At 42.1% G+C, this 16,951-nt stretch overlaps 1 protein-coding gene across 6 annotated transcripts; it reads left to right on the top strand.

Moving 5' to 3' along the window:
- Positions 1 to 137: 137 nt before the first annotated feature.
- LOC106483060 (probable 2-ketogluconate reductase) lies at positions 138 to 16,407 on the top strand. 6 transcript variants are annotated; one of them, XM_067290927.1, is made up of 11 exons: positions 175 to 220; positions 1,953 to 1,976; positions 3,165 to 3,251; positions 3,341 to 3,383; positions 4,145 to 4,323; positions 4,480 to 4,751; positions 13,088 to 13,472; positions 13,736 to 13,907; positions 14,786 to 14,964; positions 15,535 to 15,631; positions 16,007 to 16,407. In XM_067290927.1, coding segments are annotated over exons 4-11 (1,440 nt in total). In that variant the 5' UTR covers positions 175 to 220; positions 1,953 to 1,976; positions 3,165 to 3,251; positions 3,341 to 3,381; the 3' UTR covers positions 16,161 to 16,407. The 6 variants fall into 6 exon arrangements, with proteins under 6 accessions (XP_013796380.1, XP_067147028.1, XP_013796372.2 ...); XM_013940918.2 differs by lacking the exon at positions 3,341 to 3,383 and having other exon boundaries at positions 4,528 to 4,751; XM_013940910.2 differs by lacking the exon at positions 3,341 to 3,383.
- The last annotated feature ends 544 nt before the right edge of the window (positions 16,408 to 16,951 follow it).

The raw sequence follows: 16,951 nt of genomic DNA, 5'->3' as shown, positions 1-16,951 counted from the left end.
TGTTTGTGGTGGCACAAACCAGTCATTGACCAGGAGCTCCTCCAGACCCTGCCAAACTTAAAAGTGATTGCAAATTCAGGAGTAGGGATGGATCACCTGGATCTGAAACTTGTGGCTACCTTTGGTGTGAAAATGGCTAATGCTCCACATGCTGTTTCCAGCAGCACAGCAGATACTGGGATGGCTTTACTGCTGGCATCTGCTAGAAGACTAGTAGAAGGTAACATTTCAATTCTTCTGTGGATTCTGGAAATCGTACAAGATTTATATACCATTAACTTGACTTTTTCTAGAGTCATTCTTAGTGCAATAAAATGTGAGTATCTAAATTCTAGAAAATCTGTTGGGATGACAAATAGAATAGTTGTTATGTTGACATATTTTATATATAACATGTATTTCAACCAAGTATAAAATCATATGAGTTTATTTATACTTGAACAGAATCTCATCAAATTCTGTTCAAGTATAACTTTGCGCTTTATTGACAGGGCATCTGTGCTTTATTGACAGGGCTTGATGTTTCTCTTAGAAGCTGGAATTCATTTTTTTAGAATACATGCGAAATATGTATTTTAGAATGCATATGGCTGTAGAATTAATGTTAACAGCTTCAACTGAACAACACACTGAAGTGTGCTTCTCACATATGAAAAATTTAAATTCCATGACCTTCTTCAGCAATGCATTTGCAGTGACTATGACATTTGGCTTTAAGACATTTGTTTCTTGCTGTGGTAGCAGTACAGTGCTATTGACCAAAAGTGGGGGAAGGCAACGATCAGACAATCACAGCAGTCACAGAAAGACAGAAAAAATTGAAGTGTGGGAGACGACAGTGGAGCAGAATAAGGACATATGCTGAAAGCTGGGGCTGACAGAGACATGGGAATATTTTCAGGGACTGAAATGCATTGGTGCAAAACTGAGGGATTTAAGGGGCATCAGAGACATGGTGCTGCAGTTTCTCCTAATAGCATCCTTTCTAGTTTGCTCCACAAATTTTCTTTGCTCTTTCTCCAAATAGACCTATCCTTTGCTTGCCAAGAATGCCTCCTGCTTCAGGAAAAAAAACCCTTCTGTTTTATCCTATTAAATTTATCTGCCTTTGATTCATCAGCAGTACCACAGGCTTCTTAGAAGCTCAAAGGAGGGAGACGTGTCTCCCCCCAAATCTGTTTCTACTGCACAAGGAGGAGATGGATTAAAAAGGAGATTAATGATTGCTCCCATCTGTGTGAACTTCTGATAGCTCTGCTTTGGCATGATTGAGTATTATCCTGAGGCATTTGTTGTTGTTTTCACAGTATTCTGCTTATGTTTTAGAAGGGCTGACAATATCAGAGAGAGTATTTTTCTTTAGAGGACTGAAATATCAGAAGCCTCTCACCTTACCAGCAGGCTAATAAGCAGTGTGTCTCTGTGCCTGTAAGCTTATTTTCTGCATTGAGCAGAAATACAAAATTTTGCAGGGAAATTACTGAGTAGTGATTTTAAAAGAAGACACACTCTCTCTTCCATTTAGAGTGGCAGTGGTGAACAAGAAATCTCTTCTTATTCTAAATAGCAACACAAACATTTGGCATTGTTCTTCACAAGGATTTCCAAACCCTGCCGTGTTCCTGGTAATAATTATTTTGATTGTTGTTGCAGAACAGGGCAACATTTTTACGAGTGCAGAGAGGTGAAAGGATTTGTAGGGGGGGTGGCATCAAAAGGCTTTTGGTAGTACAGTGGGAAGAAATGGGGCATGTCACCTGCATGGCAAGAAAAGATGATATATTTAAGAGTCATCTAGGACATTACAAAAATCACTGCTATCTAAAACAATGTGTTGTAATTGTTAAACGTATGAACGTATGTTATAGTCACGCCTCAAGGCCCCATTCTCTTGCTTTGTTCCTCTGTGTTGGACCCATCCCATTTCTAATATTGGAGCATTTCTCTTGTAGGCTGTCATGTTGCTGTTTCTCCAGGTATGGAGTACTGTGAAGCGGATTTTCTGGGAGTTAAAGTTACCAGAGCTACTCTGGGGATCATTGGAATGGGCAGCACTGGGTATAAGATTGCTCTGAGAGCCAGAGCATTTGAAATGAATATTTTGTACCACAACAGGACAGGTAAAGATATGTCTTGAACCTAATTAGAGCAGAAACACCCTTTTAGATAGTCAATATTTCCGTTTTCAAGGAATTATGTCAGCATAATTCCAGTAATAATTGAGAAAATATGGCCAGGATTGAAACAAAAGAAAAAAAGACCAGTTGCCTCAGATAAGTCTTGTAAGGCATTATTTAGTGATTAAACAATACTTGGGGACTTAATTTAGGTTTAATATTAGAAATTCCATGGTTTCCTGGAGGTGTGACTAGAAGAAGTAAAATATAGCTTATACCTTTTTATTCTTATTATATCTTACTATAGTGACACATAAATATCTTTTCTTTTTTTCCCCCACATCTCAAAGTTCAAGAGTGACCTTGTTTAAACTGAGTGACTGGAGAACTAGGAAGCATATGCTTAGCAAAATATGAAAACTAAAGGACTGAGAGGCTGTTTCTTGAAAAGAAAAAAATAATTCTCTTTAAGCCAATAGAAATTTTGCCAAATATTTCCCTGGAGCCAGGATTTCACCTTTTGTTTCTAGCCCCTTTCAACTTGCATATCCGGGAAACTGATCTTCATTAGAGATTCAACCCAAGGTCTCTTCAGTGCAAAAGTGAGAGAGCAGCCGGTGTGCACACTGAGACCCCTGAAACCATTGCAAGCAGGTTGGATGCAGCCAACAAGCAAAGCAAATATTTACTGATATAAACCCTGATCTACACTGAGACAACTTTACTCCTCCCTGATACTAAGAGAAGCTGCAGTGGGAGTACATATGGCTTTTAGTGAGTTGCTCCGCATGTAGACTGCAGTAGCAGGGTTACTGCTTTAGCTAGCTCTAACCAAATCACCAGGATAGGTGAGGCCTGGCATTCCTGTTACTTCAGAAATTATAAAAACAGCTGAACAAATTCAGGTACAAAAAAGTACTAAAAAAAGAGACTCCTTAAGATCTTTCATGCTTGCTTTCTACACCACAAAGAAAAGGAAATAAGGCACAAATCCTATTAATTTCTTCTGCTGGTTATCACTAACTCCCCCTGTCTAATTTTTTTCAGTCTTTTAAATAATATTGATGTAGAAGAATGCTGTGATGAATAATCAACGCACAGTGCAATAGAAAGGAAAAACATGACTATTTTAAAGTAAGTTTAGACATAAAGTTTATCTGAGTATTCAGACTTTCCTTGCTGCAAAACTGGCTGTAATTCCATTCTGTTCTTTATCCACTTAGGCCCTGGATGTTGGACCCTGGACTCTGTAAGGAAATGATTAATGTATGTGTTAGCAGACACATAATTGGAAGTGACACTGAAGTTATTTTCTTAGTGTGACTTCTTTCTTTCTAGTTCAGGGGGAGATATTTCAAAAGCCATTCTCCGGGATTCAGGAACAAAAGATCATACTGATTTATATTCCCATCTTCTGACAGTTCTTCTTTAGTTCTCAAAGTTTAGGTAGCTAGGTTTAAAAACAATAGGATAAATGGCCACAATTCTTTTTTACGGTGAAAAGTTCAAACTAAAAATCTCTCTCTACTTTGGTAACTTTTTGTGTTGAGCACTTTATTATGTGTAAGTCCTGGAACAGTCAGGAGCAGCCCTAAATTGCCAGCGAACTGCCTTGCTGGTTCCCTCCATGGCAAAACATGCCTTGCTGGAGGGTGCCAACACGATGCGGCCCACTGGCAGAGTTTCTCTCAGAGCTCACACAGATGAGTTTTGGTGACCCTCGGTGCTCTGGTTTGAGTGATTACTGCATCCTGTGGGGTGCACCTTCCCTAGGGAGGACCCTGGAGAGGAAACTGTGTGCTGACATCTGCTCCAGTGCCTTGCTTCCACCCACTTGCAGAGCTAAAATAAGCCACTGGGCTTTGTACTGCAGCAGCTGAGAGGCAGGCATGCCATCCACTCGCTGCTGTGGGGCTTGCTTGTGATAATCCTGTCCTGTAGGTTGTGTACCAGGGACACTGTGGAAGAAGGTAACCTTCCCAAGGCTGCCTGCCTGAGATACAGCATGATCCTTTTTTTCCCATCAGGAAAGAGCATGAGGAACAACTTGTTGGTGCCATCTGTTGTGAAAAGATAGACAGCTTGCTCCAGCAGTCTGATTTTGTGATGGTGGTGGTGAGCCTGACACCTCAGACACACAAGCTGATTGGGAAAAGGGAGATGGAGCTGATGAAACCCATGGCTACTCTCATTAACATCAGTCGAGGTAACATCCCAGACTAGTCTGACTGCAAAATATGAGCCAGCTCCTGTGGCGCTGCATGCGGTACCAAGCTGCATGAACGGCATGACTGGTGAATATACAGACCAGCCATAGAAAAAAAAGCCTCCCTCTCCCTTTCTTTTCTCTTTTCACTCTCAGGTTGTTGTCTGCAAATGGCACTCAAGAGACACTTTTATTCCAACCTAGGGGCAGTAGTTGACCAAGAGGCGCTGGTGAGAGCTCTCCAGGCCGGTGTTATCAGGGCCGCAGCTTTGGATGTCACCTACCCGGAGCCACTGCCCAGGTTGCCATCTGTGTTCAGTTCTCAGAAACATGCCCATGACAGTGCCGTGAGAGTGCCTGGAGCCCTACGAGAGGCCCAGCAGGCAAGGAGGTGGCAGCGGCTGCCCCCACCCGGGTTTCACATTCTGGTAAGGGTGCTGTGCATGAGAATGGGAGGCAGCCCAGATGCTGGGTGCGATAACAGGGATAACAAGGGAAACTGGGCGCCAGGGAACAGCAGGAGGGTCACGTATGCCAAGGCAAGCGCTAAGTCCCCGCCACAGAATCACAATATGAAGCGGATCTTTGCATCGGAAGGGAGGACACAGCATGAATGGGTGGAAGCTGCCCGAGTCTCCCCCCCAGCCCCGCTGCATTGTCCCAGGCGTCCTCCCCGCAGGCTTGTTTCCCCCATGCAAGGCTCCTGATGACTGAAGTGCAGAAGATCTCTCTGGCCCACAGGCTATTTAGCTTCAAAAAAAAAAAAAAAAAAAGGCTCATCTAGCAGAATTGTACCTCACAGAGTTAACTGTGCTGGCCGGTTTTGGGGTGAGGGCAGCTCAGGCTTGTTATGTCAGCAGGCCTGGGACATTGCTGTTCATTATCTGAGCCACATAAATAAAGCTCAGGCGACTGTGTAGGGCTAATGCTTGGGGGGGGGGGGAGTGCTTAATCCTCTCTTCTGACACGGTGCAAATTGCTGCCTAAGGGCAAAAAACTGTTTCTGGTCTTCGACAAAAGAGCACAGTATAAACTCTTAGCACATACTTTTCATGTCCAGAATTACTTGAATGCAGTTCATCAGTGCCCATAAGCACGCGATCAGTCCCTGGATATAAGTGGGACTTATGTAAAGTTATATTAAATGAACTACATATTTAAATACAATGCAAAAGCCAAAGCAAGGCTCTTCATTTGGATGAATAAAAGCAGATAATTTAACTACACCTCTTTTTTTTCCTTCTAGAGATCATCCATTATTAAAATTAAAGAATGTCATTATAACACCCCACCTTGGCATTAAAACCGAGAAGGCCACCCCCATGATAACAGAGGAAGCAGTTGAAAACATCCTAGCAGCTCTTAATGGTCTCCCTATACCCAGTGAAGTGCTTCCCAGCTGAGGGGCAAAAGGATATCACAGCTCTAAATGCTTTTATTCTTCTGTTTTCCCCACTGAGAGTGACCTATTCCAAGCAGGCAGGGAAAGCTTTGACTGAGTCTCAGATGTTATTAAAAAAAAATTAAATTTTAAATTCCTTATGAAGTGGAGGAATATACTACTGTTCAGTTCCAAACTCTGTAATAGATAGATGCAAGCTTTAAGTGGCTCTGTGAAAAAAAGCTGCTGATTGCCAGTGCACTTACAGTTCATGCTAGGCTTCCTAGAAAGCATGAAGTGGGGCTGTTACATGTTTTCCAGTATGTTAATTTGCCAATTTCAAGGTGGGGACAACAGGACTACTCTGTTGAAACCTAACCGACCTTTCTATTATATTAAAAATGTATTCAAACATTAACTTTTCTGGATGATAAATCTTCAAAATTAGCATTCCAGTGGACCTGTCATTTTACCACACTGTCATTAGGTAAGAGAAATGTCTCCACATTTTGTACTAGTCTTCGGAAATAGCACTCCAACCTAAGGAAAATAGTTAATGGGAAAAGGAAAATAATAATTCTTAAAATGTTATCAACAAATTTTGTAAAGCAATCCTTAAGAAAATGTTTTTTTTTAATTACATAACTCACTTTGTTCCCCTTCTATTAGATATCAAAAACAACAAAGTAAGCTACCAAACTAGAAATACCGACTTTCTATATGGAAGTCTTCATTTAAACTAGCTCCTGAGACATAAAATGTGGGCGTAAAAGTTCTTTCAGATTTCAGAAATGTACTCAGAACCACTTATACAAGACAGGATTTTAGCAGACAGTTTAAATTATTATCAGCACTAGTGAAAAATATCCTTCAAGATGAACCGGCTGCCATATTTGTGATACCAAGTTTATTTGTAGTCTACCCTCCTGATTTTTCAATTTACTGCAAAATATTTGGAAGAATATTTGGAATCCTATAAGCCTCTCATGCCATTCTGTAAATCAGTGGGAACACAAAAAAGTCTATAAAAACACACAGAGCATTACACTCCATATATATAAGCCATTCCTTTGTACCACTCCCTCTGGCTATTTGCTAAAATAAATGTATTTGAAACAAAAAATAACAGGGAGCTTCACTGCTATAGAAAGGAGGAAAAGAAAAAAACTTGACAAATTGTTTTCATTACTGCAAGTATTATTATGGGAAAGAGCAAAATTCCATGGCTTTCCTTCACTAGAAATGGTACCTATATTAAAATTACTCATTCAGATTCCACAGGAAAAGGATCTCTTTAAATAGAAAAATGCTCACCCATCTTGTCACCGAAATCGGGAGAAAAACTCCTTAACACCAATGTAACATTAAGAAGCAGGCATTCTCTTTATTACGGTGCCAGGTGCACGGGGGATAGCTCCACCCAACGTGCACACTGTGTGTCGCATCATCTAAAGTTTATATTACTGTCATATACATATGCATTAAATTTCCAGGAATTATTATACATATTCATTCTATTTCCTAGAACTAATTACTACATTTACATAATCATTACACATGCGGTCTGAGTCTCTGGGGGTCTCTGGTGGTCCCTAGTGGTGTCAGAAGAGGTGTCAGCGTCTTGCCATGAACTTTGCTCTACTTTTCCATACATGGTCTCAACTTGGCCTGCTTCCTTGTTTGAGAAAAGCTGTCTTGGTCCTAATCTTGGCTCCAACTGGCTTCTGCTGGTTTATCTGTACTTTCTCAGGATGTATCAGTCCCAGCTGCACCTGTGTCCTTGGGTATGTTTGTCTGAGGCGCCTGTTGAGACTCCTTCTTGTCCAAGCTGGTAACAGTTCCCCCGTTGTCCCCCCACACTTTGAGACTCTTTCTTGTCTGGGCCTTTTGGTAACAATCTCATTAAAGCTTTGTAGGAAAATGGATCTCTATGTGGTCTTAATGTATTCTGTTGTCTTAACAGAAATCCGAAAAGCTAATAACTTACCAATGCACAATTCAAAGCGGTAGTGCTGCGCATTCTATTATATAGTTTGATTGTTATGATCAATATGATTATTTAATCTCTCAGTAAAATTAATAGAAAAGTTCCCATTAACTGCAGCTGGGATTTTGCCGATGTTGTTATATATATTTACAGAGCCATTTCCACCTCCTGCTTTTTACAGAAGGTTGTCAGTGGTGCTTGCCAAGAGACACTTCCTTTCACCAACTTAACATATGACGATGTTACCGATACTTACAGCTCAGGGAAACATGACATTGTAGCTTTTCTGGAGCAGCAAGTAGGCTGGCAAGAATTTAATGTACCTTTTACATAGACTCCCTGTTCTCTGAGGTAGAGGCATCTAGCATCCCTTTGACTGTCACCTGTAAAACCTTGACAAAGATAAGTCAAATTTATTATTTCAAAATAAAAAGCTGAGCAATAATTTACAGAATTTAAAATAAAGCCACAAGAATCTAAAATAACATGGTTTCCAGTGAGAAAAAATACCTTTTATTAGATTAACATCATAAAACTGGAAAAAATAAATGAGCTTTGTGCGCACAAGCTTTTCTCTAGATGTGAAGCAGAAGCAGCAAACTTCAAAGCAGATACAGTACTTAATTTCGCCACTGCATGAAACAACAGAACATGCTTGGTATCTGCCTGGAGTTTTACCTCTATTCTTGCAGGTATTTCAAGAATGTGGGCCATTTTGCTATAGAAATGATCCCTGACAGAGTGTTACTTTAGACACAAAGACACAATGCTAGAGGACAGGACACCAGTCAGTCATTGGGACTAAGGGTTTGATTCACATATAACACCTAACTACCTGATATTGCCTTACAGACTGGAAATCATGACCTAAAGCACGACTTCTCAAAATGTCTCTAGGGAACAATTTACTCTCCTTTTGAACTAAATAGCAGAAATGGGCCATTGTTTCCTGGTGTTTCTTCATCTAGGAATATTTATTGAATAGTATCAGATTAGCTGATGTGTACTTCAGGAAACCTTCCTATGCTTTTTAGAGGCTGTTTCATATCTCTGTTATCCTATCTAAACTGTGGTTGGAAGACAAGGAACATCCGACCTTAAGATGACTAAAAATGGATCAAAAAATACAGTGGCCACATGATGCAAAGAGCTGAACCATTATAGTTCACTCTGTTGGTTCAGATTTGATTGAAACATTTTGACAGGTGAATAGTACATGATCTAGCAAAAAGTGCTGCTATAATTGTCTACTGGGAAAGCAGACCTTACCTAAGGCAAGCAGACAGGTTAGTGATAACACTTTATGATAGTTTAGAGTCAGTGAAAACACACACATTGCTTGGGTTGGCCTTGCCTGAGACAAACTCATGTGAATACAGATTTCCTCCCTTGGTTTTCTGTTCTATGAATCCTGGTTGCATCTAACATTGCTTTCAATGTATACATATGAGGTGGGTGTCTTTCTCCAATTAAATAGTTCAGCTATTATGCCCCAGCTAGGAAGTACATTACATTACATTATGTAAAAGTCTTTCCAGCTAATGCAACACTTCTAAAGTCTCACCTTAAGAAACTATGATGCAGCAAGCACCTTGTTAACATCACAGGCATCGGCTCACCCTGCAGCTTTATGCAGAAACCAAACACAGTACTTAATTAGGAATGAAACAGAATGAAGTTCAGGAACTGTGCAATGCTTCTCTTCCCATACCCATAGCTATTATTAGTTCTAGAGAACTTTGTCACAACACTAGTATAATAGATCCCCTCAAAATACCACTAATGAAAACTAACAGCACATACAACATTAAACATTTCAACTTAAAACACTTCATAGCTATGTATGAGATACTTTGCAAATTAAAACTACTTAGAACATATTAGTGCACTGGTGTAACTCTATTTCTTTTTTTAATCTTATCTTAGATTTAGCCTTAAGGTATCTGTTGTTTGAGCACTACCCACAATGATTACATTCAGTGATATCCTCTGTCCCAGTGATTCAAATAGGTGTCCAATCATTCAAAATATAAATGGCTTCTTGATCTCTTCCATCACATATTTTGCTATACAGGTATGCCTCCTATACAGATGTACCAACTCCTGAAACACAAATTGAAAATTCGATGTTCAGGTTATGCAGGAAAACTTTGAAGCCATGAAATTCTCTCCATGACTAACCACACAACCACACCCATTTTCTTGACCTTTGATATATATGTCCTGGATTTTTGCTTAAAAAAGAGTAACATTCATTTGACTATTATTTTGGGCTACTCTTTGACTGATTGCTGCTTCAGTTTGTTGATTTGATATTTAAAGGAGAAAACTACCGTACAGCAGAACAGTTCATGAGTGTTTCATACAAAGAGCAGGAAACAGCCTTTTGGACTGGTAAGAAACCTGTAAAGGGCTTCAGGCTGTCCAGTGATCTTGGAACAGATCTGCAGATTTGGTTTTGGGGGTTTCTGTTTGTCTGCTTTTGCCTCTGTGACCTCCAGCCAAAGTTTTCTTTTCTCACGCGTACTACTAAATTGTGGTAGAGCTCCTTATATAGATTCATAGCCAGGCTGATTGTCTCTTTATCAGGAGCTTTGCAATGGTCCTTTGGTCTCAGGTTTTGTTATGTAAGCAGTAAGTTAAAAGATCACGCATTATGTCTCATCAGGTAAACTTGGAAACAGTTGATGTGAAACAGGTTATGTGTAAGCACTTTTAGTTTTGTTGCTTTATTTTAAAAAGAAAATACAGATGACTTAAATACTGTTAAGAAGCCAGTTAATATGTTCTAGTTAACTAATTTTTGGTTTAAAGTTTAACGGTCTGACTTTAAAATCAATTTAAACGAATGATACTCAAACGACATCAATAGGATAACAACAATTTATGTTTTTGCATAATTATTACAACATTTTATTATGCTTTATTTTTTCATAGTTATTTTATAGAGCACTTGGTCTCGAACTTGATTGTCCTGCTGTTCAGCATATCAAGATCTGTTTAGGGATTAAATAGTTGAGATATGATTGTGTAACCCATTCTTTTGCAAAGTATTATGCTAGATAGGAGAAACACAGCATTTTGCTGGTTTCTCAGCTTGGAAGCAGCGAATTGCCCTGGCCTCATGCAGAGGTGGTTTTCAGGCTCCTCAGTCCCTTTCACTGAAGAAGTCAGGCATCCCGTTGAGGGGCTGCTGACCACCCGTATAGCAGGGGAATCACTTTAGCTACTACAGGCTTAGTGAACAAAGTACTAAAACAGCACTTGGCTGCTTCTGTGACCGTGACGGGATTTACAGTGCGTGTAACCTTGGCAGGAAAAATTGCAAGCATTCCTCAGCTGGAATAGGCACAGGACTGTCTGCAACTGGGATAACAGCAGCAGCACCCGAGCACTTCAGCAACCCCGGTTGCTCAGATCTCAGTGAAAGACGGCTATTGAGGGAATTTGCATGTGTGCCATGACAGCAGTTATTGGTGTCTACCGATCAAAGATAACTTTATGCCACATTAATTCACACGCACATAGCTTTACGGCCAAAAAGAGAACTAAAAGCTCCAGAAAGGCCGTTTCGCTCCCCGTGGGGAGCCGGCGCCCAGCCTGCCCCGCCGCGCCTCCCTCACGGCAAGGCGGCGCCCGCCGGTGCCCGGGCGGCCGCCCTGCCCCCGGGCAGCCCCGCGGAGCGGCCTCGCCTCGCCTCGCCTCGCTCCGCCCCGGCTCGGCTCGGCTCGGCTCGGCCCGGCCCGGCCCGGCCCGGCCCGGCCCGGCCCGCCCCGCCCGACGCCAGAGCGCGGCGAAAGGCGCAGGGCTGCGAGCGGCGCGGGCACCCAGGTGAGTCGCCGTCTGCGCCCCCCTTTCCTCGCCCGGCAGCGGCCCGTGTGCTTGCGCACTTCAGGAGCGTGCCTGGCCCCCTCCTCCCGGCTTGTGCCAGCATGAAGTTTAAAAAAAAAAAGTTGTTTAAGGGAAACTTTTGGACACTAAAGGAGCGGCCCCCTCACGGGGGTCGCTGGCGCGCGCTCCCCTCAGCCGCCCGCCATGGCGGCCGCAGACCGGCGCCGCCGCTATCCGTGGCCCCCTTCCGCGGCGTCCTCCGCCTCTCGGGCCCCTCCGCAGTCTTGGCCGCGCTTGGCCGCGAGAAAGGCGAGCTCGGTTTTACCCGCTGGGTGGCACGTACGTGTGGGGCGGGGGGCGGAGGGGAGTCTCCCGCGGCGCCGGGGCGCTGCCGCCGCTCCCCTCGCCCCGGCCCCCAACGGTCGGTCGCCGACTGGCAACGGGCAGCTCTTCCCGCGCTGCCCCGCGCGGCGTCTGCGCCTGCAGCGGCGCTCACGGCGCTTCGTTTGAAGTGAAGAGAGGGGAGCTGGCTTGTTCCCTGCATTCCCGCAGGGTCGGAGCTAGGCGCTGCCAGGGGGGCGAGCTGTCATTTAACCATGTTTCTATCTCTAGTTCCACCTGCAGGCTGACGGCGAAAACTGCAAATGCCTTTAAAGTGGCTTTTTGGAGGGCTCAACCTACCCAAAGTCTGGAAAACTAGCCAATAAAGCCGTGATTTAGCGATTGGGGATTTTTTTTTTTGGGGGGGGGGGAGGGCTGTTGCTTGTCCTTTCAGCAGCAGTGGTGCTCTGGTTTCAGCAGTCCTGGAGCAGGTATTCCTGTTTCTTCTTAGCCAGAAAAAAAGTACTGCCAGCTGGTGTCAGGGCCAATGCACATTTGTCTTTTCTGTGCCTCTGACACTATGTCTGTGTTTCCTAAGTAGCTGAGAGACATGTTGGTCTCTCATTTTTCAGTCTGAGATAATCAATAGATTTCATTTTTCCAGAGTTGACGGAGTGCAGAGATGTCAGAATATTGAATGAAACTAAGCAAAAAAAAAAAAAATATATATATATAATATATATGTATATAACTCAATTATATTAAACGAGACCTGTCCTCTGGTATTCTTATTCATGGCAATTACTTAACATGGCTGCATAAGTGGTAATCAGTCAGGACAGACCTTGGCGGCCAAAAGATAGCCTTGAACTCACAGGGCCACAGGGAGAATTTAAATTCTTAAATTCTTAAACTTTGGCCTTTCAACAGATTGAAAATTGAACAGGACTAATATGTGGTAGCTCTTTGTATACGTGTTAGCACAGCTAGTGTGCTAGAAAAAAAAATGTTTTCCTGTCTTATTAACAAGATGATATGAGAATTAAACATCCTTCAGAATAAAACAAGAACAAGACAGGAACAGTTCTGTATATGAGAGTGAATAGCTGGGCTTTAGTCAACTCTATCATAAAGTGGGAAAACAACAAGTAATGGAGCTGATCAATTCCTATTTTTGGAAAAAAAAAAAAAGCATAACAGGTCACTTAAGGAGATGTCATTTTGGTTTCTCATTGCTTTTGTAGGACATGGAAGACCAGGAACTGCCATATGTGCTAATTGACTGTATAGGAGGGAAACATGGAGTATATGAGGACCATGTTGAATTTCTGAAGAAACATTTTTGCCTTATCACCATGAAAGAATATCTTGAAAACAAGAAGTTTCTTGGCGAAAAGATCACAGCTATTTATATGTGGTATCACAAGCCTGTTATTGATGAAGAGCTGCTTCAGATCCTGCCTAACTTGAAGGTAGTTGCAAACTCTGGGGTGGGAATAGATCACCTGGACCTGAACCTCCTCTCCAGCTTTGGTGTGAAAGTGTCCAACACTCCATTTGTTGCTTCCATGGACACTGCAGACTTGGGAATGGCTTTGATGCTGGCATCCGCCCGGAGGCTTGTGGAAGGTAATAAATGAAATGGTTTTATCCTTTCTTTCTGCAGAAAAACTGACTCTTCAAAATTAAAAAAATGCGCGCTGAGGCAAAAATTTAAGAAATCATGTTGCCAGAGCAACACTATTCACTTCTTGGCCAGAAACACAGTAACGCTAAGTTATGGTTCCTCTGCTTCTGTGTTGTGTTGTCATAGAAAAGTAAGCAATGGTAACCAGATGCCAGGGATCATTCAGTTCTTACATGACATTTTTCCTTTTTTCCCTTCCCCCAAGGCTATCAGATGGCAGTTTCCCCTGACACTGAATATTTCCCTGCTGACTGGCTGGGAGTTGAAGTTTCTGGGACAACTCTAGGGATTATTGGAATGGGCACCATTGGCTACAAAGTGGCTCAGAGGGCCAAAGCCTTTGACATGAAGATTTTGTACCACAACAGGAACCAGAGGTAAAAACAGATACGTCTCCATGGAAAGTCTATTTTGTCACTGCTTTTAAAAATTACTTGTACCTCTGGCTGTCAAACTAATCTTATGCTCCCTCTGTGTCAAAATATGATGATACCTGCAGCATTATTAAATATTATAAGTGTCAGGAAGCAATGAGGACTGACTGTTCCCTAAGGGGAGCCAGGCTCAGTAACATGTTGGTCACCGGCTAGGGCCCAGCCCCGCACTACCTGAGCAGGACCGGGCCAGAGATAGTGTCCGGGTTCAACCAAGAGTCCAGATCATGGTGATGAGGCAGATCTGAGGTCAAGCCAGGAAGTCAACCTGCATATCAGGTCCTGTGATGACCAGGCAGGGCTGTGGTGAAATGGATATTAAGTGCTGGCAGATCCTACACCATATGGTTTTCATGAACCAGCACTGATCTGCACACTAAGGAGACTTCTACTGACATAAATTTCTACGGATTTAACCATTGCCCTGTTGTGTCTGTCTCAGCAATTTTCAGATGGGTTACTTTTCACAGGGAAGGGAGTTCATGTCAAACATAACAGTGTCTTGCATTTGGGTTGGAAAAGAATCCTTGTTACAACCAGAAACTGTGACACAAATACATTTATTATTTATTGAGTGCATTTATGTGGTACTCATTTCTTACCTTCCTACTGCACATTTTTGTACAGAGCGCTTGATATTCTGGGAAACAGAGGTTAACATTTTTCTTTACTGTGTTTCAGTAAAGTAGCTAGTTAGCTGCTTCTCACTAAAGGAGAAGCAAGAAAACTATTAAGAATCCATTTCTCTTATGGTAATTTGAACTTCTTCTGTAACTTGTTGCTTACTACTGGAGTTTTGATGTTTTTCTTTTTTTCCTCAGAAACAAGGAAGAAGAAAGTGCTGTTGGAGCTATTTACTGTAAAAAGATAGATGACTTGCTCCAGCAGTCAGATTTTGTGATGCTGGCTGTGACTCTGACTCCACAGACGCACAAACTGATCGGGAAGAGGGAGCTGGAGCTGATGAAACCCACAGCTACTCTCATTAATATCAGCAGAGGTGGGGTGCAGAATAAGTACAGCTGCTTTATGGTTGGCTGGCAGTTATTAATTTCGGGGGTATTAAAAGTCCTGGAAAAACCCAACCCTAATATAAAGCCTGTCACTCTGAAATTTTCGGTAAAATCTCAGATTACTAGATTATTTAGAAGTCCATGGCTGTGTCTCGGCAAAACTTGTAAGCATTTCCATAATTCTGAACAGGTAGATCTCTAAAATGTCAGTGAGTTTAGAGTGCTGGAAGTCTATGTATATTTGTATAACCTCCTACTCAAGCCTTTTATTTTCTTCCCTGTTTAGTGCAGTGTTCTTGCTAACATACATTGAGCCCACCCTGAAGACTGGCACTGTACTTTGTTTTACGGTGCTATGTAGTGCCTTTTAAAATCTCTGACTGTCCAGCTCTGATGTGAGCGCCCGAGTTTTCCTCACCCCTTTACCATCCTCTGCTGCCACTTCTGCTTCTGAACATCACTAGCCCTACCATTTGTCTGAACACTGTGCCAGAAAAGGTGGCGAGAGATCTGTAAGGATTATGAAAATAAGAATGTGTTTTTTTATTGTAATCCAGGTCTGGTTGTGGATCAGGATGCTTTGGTGGAAGCCCTTCAAAACAAAGTTATTAAGGCAGCTGCTCTGGATGTGACATACCCTGAACCTTTGCCAAGGTAGAACTTGCATTTAAATTAAATTTAAATGGGTGTGTGCGCTTCAAAATAAGTTTGTGAGTATGTGAGAGGTTATATAATTTTTATAATTACTAGTAGAAGTACATAATGCACGTGCAGTAGTTCCGCTGAAATGATGTCCCCAATCCTTCAGTCCCAGACAAACAAGATTCATGCTGACTCATTGGGAAGATTTGCTGCCTAGAAACTGCAAGCTAGGCAGGTGTTTGAACTCCATTCTGAATATGTGTGAATCATGCAATTAGTTTTTATTTGTAGTTATTATTTTAAATATGTCCCTGGCTCCCTTCAGGTTCCAAAATAGCAGATAAATGCTCTATGAGAGACTACTTCAGTATTTCTTTCCTTTTTTAGGGATCATCCTTTGTTAAAGATGAAGAATGTTATAATAACTCCTCACATTGGAAGTGCCACTAAAGAGACTCGTCGCCTTATGATGAAAAACATGACTGAAAGCATAGAAGCTGCTCTTACAGGTCTTCCTATCCCTAATGAAGTGTTACTGTAAAGTGGCTTGCATTTAATGATGATGTTAATATTAGTAAGTAATATTTATCCTGATGTGAGGAAATAGTAACTTGATCACTCTTCATGTAATTAGCCTGTGATCATGTAATTAGCCTCTGTGTGCTACACAGATAAAACACAGAAGTATAATGCATAGTTTTAATTTATTTAAATAACAAAAAGTGATTCTCTGTAGAAAACTGGAGTGTTTGATCCTGAACTTAAACAAAAAAATCAAGAGTCCAGAATCTTGTGTTGGTGTGATTTATTTTTCTTGCTTTCTCTTGAAAGTGCAGATCGTTGCAACACTGAATAGAAAGACATTTAACTCATTACATAACCATATATTCTAGTGCCACTAATGAACTACATTACACAGGAAACTGCAGACTGTTTTAGACTGGCTGTGCTGGAGGTCTCTCACGTCAGCAGCAGTGCATAACTGGGGACTTGTTTGCAATGCCTTCGCTGGTACAGCCCTTTAATGGAAACGTAGCTTATGTCAGCACCCAGATTTATTTTTGCTTATAAGCTAACTCAGTTATCCAAATAACAGAGCCTGTGCATAGGTTATGCCTGCACAGGGCTTGGGGTTAGTCTGGCTGCGCTGGCTGAGAGCATGATTTATCCCCCACCGTGTACACAGAGATGGTCCCAAGTTACCCTGCTGTGCCAGCAAAGCTGGCCTGGGAGTCACGGTTCCCGTGTCCTGCCTGCTTGGCGGCAGTGCCTCCCCCGCGCTGGCTACCTTATAGAAATAAGAGAAAAAACCCAGAAACACAGCAACCCTCG

Source organism: Apteryx mantelli, chromosome 2, assembly GCF_036417845.1.
Source record: "Apteryx mantelli isolate bAptMan1 chromosome 2, bAptMan1.hap1, whole genome shotgun sequence".
In the NCBI taxonomy this organism is placed as follows: Eukaryota; Metazoa; Chordata; class Aves; order Apterygiformes; family Apterygidae; genus Apteryx; species Apteryx mantelli.
This window is presented reverse-complemented; position numbering and strand designations above follow the sequence as displayed.

Bases quoted from the DNA above. Each gene is read 5' to 3' on its own strand.
- LOC106483060 (XM_013940910.2), top strand. The intron at 4,752-13,087 runs GTAAGGGTGCTG...TTGCTTTTGTAG, and splicing joins CACCCGGGTTTCACATTCTG to GACATGGAAGACCAGGAACT. The intron at 13,908-14,785 runs GTAAAAACAGAT...TTTTTTCCTCAG, and splicing joins TACCACAACAGGAACCAGAG to AAACAAGGAAGAAGAAAGTG.